Below are 5,387 nucleotides of genomic sequence, written 5' to 3'. Positions count from 1 at the left end.
GCACTCCTCCAGTCTGAAGACACAAACACACACTTCACTTTACTTTACTTTACTTCATATGATACTGCACTCCTCTAGTCTGAAGACACAAAAACACACACTTCACTTTACTTTACTTTACTTCATATGATACTGCACTCCTCCAGTCTGAGGACACAAACACACACTTTACTTCACTTTATTTGACATTACTTCATATGATCCTGCACTCCTCCAGTCTGAAGACACAAACACACTTCACTTTCTTTTACTTTACTTTACATGATCCAGCACTCCTCCAGTCTGAAGGCACAAACACACACTTCACTTTACTTCACTTTACTTTATTTTACTTTACATGATCCTGCACTCCTCCAGTCTGAAGACACAAACACACACTTCACTTTACTTTACTTTATTTGACTTTACTTCACATGATCCTGCACTCCTCCAGTCTGAAAACACAAACACACACTTCACTTTACTTTAGTTTACTTCATATGATCCTGCACTCCTCTAGTCTGAAGACACAAACACACACTTCACTTTCTTTTACTTTACTTTATATGATCCTGCACTCCTCCAGTCTGAAGACACAAACACACACTTCACTTTATTTCACTTCACCTACTTCACGTCACTTCTTTTTTTCCTGCACTTTATTTCACTTTACGTTATTTCTGGTGCTGGGCAAGTTAACGCGTTATTATCGCGTTAACGCATTCATTAATTGACGCCGACAATTATTTTATAGCGGGTTAACGCATTTTTTTATTTTGAAAGTCTGTGGAGGAAGTCTTCAGACTACGTTGACGCAGCGTGTGGGAGAAGTAGAGATAAACTAAAGCAAGACAAGCTAACAGATGCTACAGAGAAGTGGAGACAAACTGCAGGTTAGTGTTGTGGAAGATGTTGGTCTGAGGAACGTTCTTAGGATCCCAACGAATGACGGCACGTATGAGCCTCAAGACGCACCATCACAAGAAGAATACACAAGAAGAATCCACAAGAAGAATACTGGACATCGCTGCGGTCAACTCAGCAGACACTTAAATTGTAGTGCACCTATATGCTGAAATTCACGGTAAACGCATTCAAACGGCACAGATCGGGAGCGAAACAATCCATGCGATTAATCGTGATTAAATATTTTAATGGCTGCCCAGCACTAGTTATTTCACTTCGCTTTATATTATGTCACTTTACTTACCTTTACACCTTCAACCTAAACTAGTTCATTAGTTTGTGAGGTAGTTAGTTAGTTAGTTGGTTATCTAGTTAGTGAGTTAGTTCGTTAGTAAGAAAGTTAGATAGTGAGTTGGTTAGTTGGTTAGCTAGTTAGTTAGGTAGTTACTGAGTGAGTGAGTGAGTGAGTGAGTGAGATAGTTAGATAGTGAGTGAGTGAGTTCGAGTGAGTGTGTTAGTTAGGTAGTTAGTTAGATAGTGAGTTAGTTAGTTGGTTGGTTAGTTGGTTAGCTAGTTGGCTAGTTAGTTAGTGAATGAGTTAGCTAAAGTGTTACCTGAGGTTCCCTAGCTGGTGAACAGGGTTCAGAGGAGAGACGAATCCCTGAAGAGCCTCCATGTAATCTGGACGAGACATGTGTTCAACCAGGAACTTCATCTGAGTCTGAAAACCAATCACAACACAGCAACACATCAGTATCAACCAATCGCAACACATCAGTATTACGATCATCATCATTATGAACACATTGTCCTCCTGTAGGGGGGTCTGTAGAGTCCTGAATCCACAGGTTCTTCAATGGGGGCATTCTTCTGTGGTACTAAAGGTCCTTCATAGACCTTTAAAGTCCCACTTTTTATGTCCCTTTGGGTGCGTTGCCCTTCCTTCCGTTGGCCGTAAAGAATTTTCTCATCTCATTTCTCAAATTCATCTTGTTCTGAATTCATTCTTTTTACATTTGTAAATTCATACATATATTTTTAAAAGCAATTATTTAGTCATGAAGAGGAACAGAGTAATAATAAGAGCAGCTCCGAGTAGTAATAAAATCCTAAAGATACCTTTCTGTAGCTCACCACTAGATGTCTCTACATCTCTCACACTGATCCTTTAAAATAGAAAACAGTCTGTTCTTGTTTTCATACTTTTTGTGTTTCATCCTTCTTCTCTTGTTTCAGTGTGTCGGTCAAGTTAACCAGTTTATCCATGGCCTCCACCTGCAGACACACACACACACACACACACGCACAGTTATTGACTGCAGTATCACACTGAACCACTAGATGTCTGTTCAGGTGTTTCTGTGCTCACCTATCTGTCCAGGTGTATCTGTGCTCACCTGTCTGTTAAGGTGCTTCAGGTACATGCCACAGGCTCTGCAGAAAGCTTCCAGCAGCAGACCAAACCGACGGGACACCGTCTTATTGTGCATCTCTGACCTGAGAACAGAGTTTCTGTTAGTTTTAATACAAAACTGTAGAACTAGAACCAACTAGAACTTGTAGATCTGTATGTGTTAACAGCTCTATGGGGAACTGTTCCTTCATTCCGCAGGTTGTGTTCCTCACTTGAGATGCCAGAAGAAGAAGTGTCCTATCCTCTGATTGGTCAGAGCTTTCTTTATCAGGAACCGAGCCAGAGGATTGTCCAGGTACATTTCGTACTTTAACACCTGCAAACACACAATTCACACACTGAGTTGGTCCTCTGATTGGCTGGTACTCCCTACCTTCATTGATTAGCAGTGAGATTGGTTAGGCTAAGAATATGAGGATAAACCAATCAGAGCCAGAGAAGGGCGGGTCATACCTTCTGTAACACGAATGAGCAAGTACTTAACTTTACAGTTTCAATTACTTCAAAGGTAGCACCGGCCAGGTGAGCGAGGTGACTGACCGGACAGAATAAATGTGAGGCTTCACCCTGACTATATACTTGGTAAGTACTTGTACTACATACCTAACGTACCTGTACCAAGAGGTCAAACCTACATGTACCAGCAGGTGAAACGTACCTGTATCAAGAGGTGGAACGTAAAAGTTCTATCACAGTCCCTTAATCTGAATATTTTACCCAACGCCTGGATGTGCATCTTTGGTGTTCAGGGGAGTGGAGGTCAGACGTTAATGAAGCAACACAAAAACATAATTGTTTTCTCAACCCTCTTGGCACGAAGGAGAATCCTATTGGACTGGAAGTCACCTCGTCCTCCCAGTTCCTCCATGTGGTTAAAGGACCTGGTGTTCTTTTTAAAATTGGAGAAAATTAAGTTCTCGCTGCGGCGACAGCCTGAGAAATTCGAATCTACTTGGGGTCCGATCATACGATACTTTGATAAATTGAAGACTCTCTCATTAGATTCATAAACCATCTCTGTGGCCTTGACCGATTTATCTTGACGTTGTTGTAGGAATTAAGAATAGCAATAACTTCTAATTTCCAGAAACTCATTACTGGTTTCTGTTTGTCTGTAATACCCTCCTACACCATTTTTACTTTTGTGTATACTTGAGCTACTAATACTGTAATGCGCTTTTTGACAATTGAAGCAGTGCGATTTGTTCTGTGTTGGGGGAATGTTGGGGGGGGAGAAAATGACAAATGACATGTGCAATGTATAACTGTGTACTCTGCTTTTGAGAATAAACACAATTTACAAAAAAAAAGAGGTGGAACGTACCTGTACCAAGAGGTCAAACCTACCTGTACCAGCAGGTGAAACGTACCTGTCTCAGGAGGTGAAACGTACCTGTACCAGCAGGTGAAACGTACCTGTACCAAGAGGTGAAACGTACCTTCACCAGGAGGTGGAACGTACCTGTACCAAGAGGTGAAACCTACCTGTACCAAGAGTTCAAACCTACCTGTACCAGCAGGTGAAACTTACCTGTATCAGGAGGGGAAACATACCTGTACCAGCAGGTGAAATGTACCTGTATCTAGGGGTGGAACGTACCTGTACCAGCAGGTGAAACGTACCCGTAGGCGACCAGGACATGAGGGCGTAAACTCACCTGTACGAGCTGCAGCAGGTACTGTGACAGCTTATCGTCAGTCAGGCCTTGTACCAGGCAGCGCAGAGCGAACTCTCTGACCATCGGATCAGGAAAGTTACAGTCCAACAACTCCAGAGCAGATTCAGGTTCCATTAGAGGCCACTCCTTCAGCAAGCAGTACATCTGAGGGGGGGGGGGGGGAGACAGGTAACTGATGAGATGAATTGAATAAAGAAGTCATCCTGACTGTGAGGAGGTGGTTTTCGTACCTGGGACACTTCGTCTCGAGAGTTCCATTTGACGGACAGAAGCAGCTTAGGAAGAGACTCTGGTATGTTTACACAGTAATGTCTGCAGAGAGAGAGAGACAGGTAGAGAAAAGGAAAGGCACAGGTAGACAGGTGAAGGTGGGTAAGGACAGTTTGGGAAGAAACGAGTCACATAGTCACAGACAAGAAGAGAAGAAGGGTAAAGAAAAAGGTAGAGAAAGGTGAGACAGGTAGAATCAATTATTTGTCTTAAAGACAAATTCAAGTTAAACCTGCTTCGCTCCTGTCTCTAAAGTAAGCCCCGCCCCTAACTGTGCCTCCACAGGAAGCCCCGCCCCTCACCTGTGCCTCCATAGGAAGTCCTTCTCCTGCTCTGAGAGTTCATATAGAGGATCTCTGGAGCAAAGAGAACGAAGCTGCTCTGCATCACTTGCTGAAGTTCTGCTGTCACAGGCCAGACGACTGCTCTGAGACAGGGAGACAGGTGGGAGAGAGACAGGTGGGACAGAGAGGGGGGGAGACAGGTAGAGGGAAGGAGACAGGTGGGAGAGAGATGGGGGGAGACAGGTAGAGGGAAGGAGAATGAAATTGTGGAATGAAAAATGCGAAAAAATGAATGAGATCTGCTGCCATCTTTGACGGGATAAATCTGTACAGATGTTGTTAGAAGTTTGACACTGTATAAATCAATGTATATATATATACATACGTGTGTAAACACGGATTACCTCTCCGTGGCAGTAGGTGTATTATATATATATATATATATATATATATATATTAGTGCTGGGCAACGATTACATTTTTAATGGTGATTAATCTCATTGTTATGGCAAAGTTCAATAATGAATTCTAAAGTAGTGTATTGCTCACTTTTATTTTGAAAGTCCTGCTATATGAACAAAAGGGCAATAACATTTGGTGTAAACACCTGAAACACATCAGGTTGTTGTTAGCAGCAGTGTTCTCTTTACACAGCAGCAGTTCTATCTCTTCACTATCTGTGCTCAGTGTGTGACTGTGTGTGAAACGTTCCACTGCTGTGCAACATGAACAACATATTTCACACGTTTCATCTACATGTGTGTGTTGTGTCTTCATGACAGTCAGAGCATGTGATGCAGCTCTACTGTTCATCACTATGATGCTGTAACTCAGAGGTGATGAAGGTGACCCAGC

General features: G+C 42.5%; 1 protein-coding gene across 1 annotated transcript in view; it reads right to left on the bottom strand.

The window, feature by feature from the left end:
* The window catches only part of LOC116400670 (phosphatidylinositol 4,5-bisphosphate 3-kinase catalytic subunit alpha isoform), a 53,288-nt gene that overhangs the window by 35,452 nt on the left and 12,449 nt on the right, over window positions 1-5,387 (bottom strand). The window contains 7 exon segments of the mRNA XM_031878620.1: window positions 1,500-1,606; window positions 2,089-2,160; window positions 2,283-2,382; window positions 2,512-2,615; window positions 3,958-4,122; window positions 4,209-4,290; window positions 4,551-4,675. Of these exon segments, the coding sequence (XP_031734480.1) occupies window positions 1,500-1,606; window positions 2,089-2,160; window positions 2,283-2,382; window positions 2,512-2,615; window positions 3,958-4,122; window positions 4,209-4,290; window positions 4,551-4,675 (755 nt within the window).

Source organism: Anarrhichthys ocellatus, unplaced genomic scaffold (assembly GCF_004355925.1).
Source record: "Anarrhichthys ocellatus isolate YVR2014 unplaced genomic scaffold, GSC_Weel_1.0 scaffold189, whole genome shotgun sequence".
In the NCBI taxonomy this organism is placed as follows: domain Eukaryota; kingdom Metazoa; phylum Chordata; class Actinopteri; order Perciformes; family Anarhichadidae; genus Anarrhichthys; species Anarrhichthys ocellatus.
The sequence above is the reverse complement of the archived record's forward strand: the minus strand, read 5'-3'. Positions and strand labels throughout refer to the sequence as shown.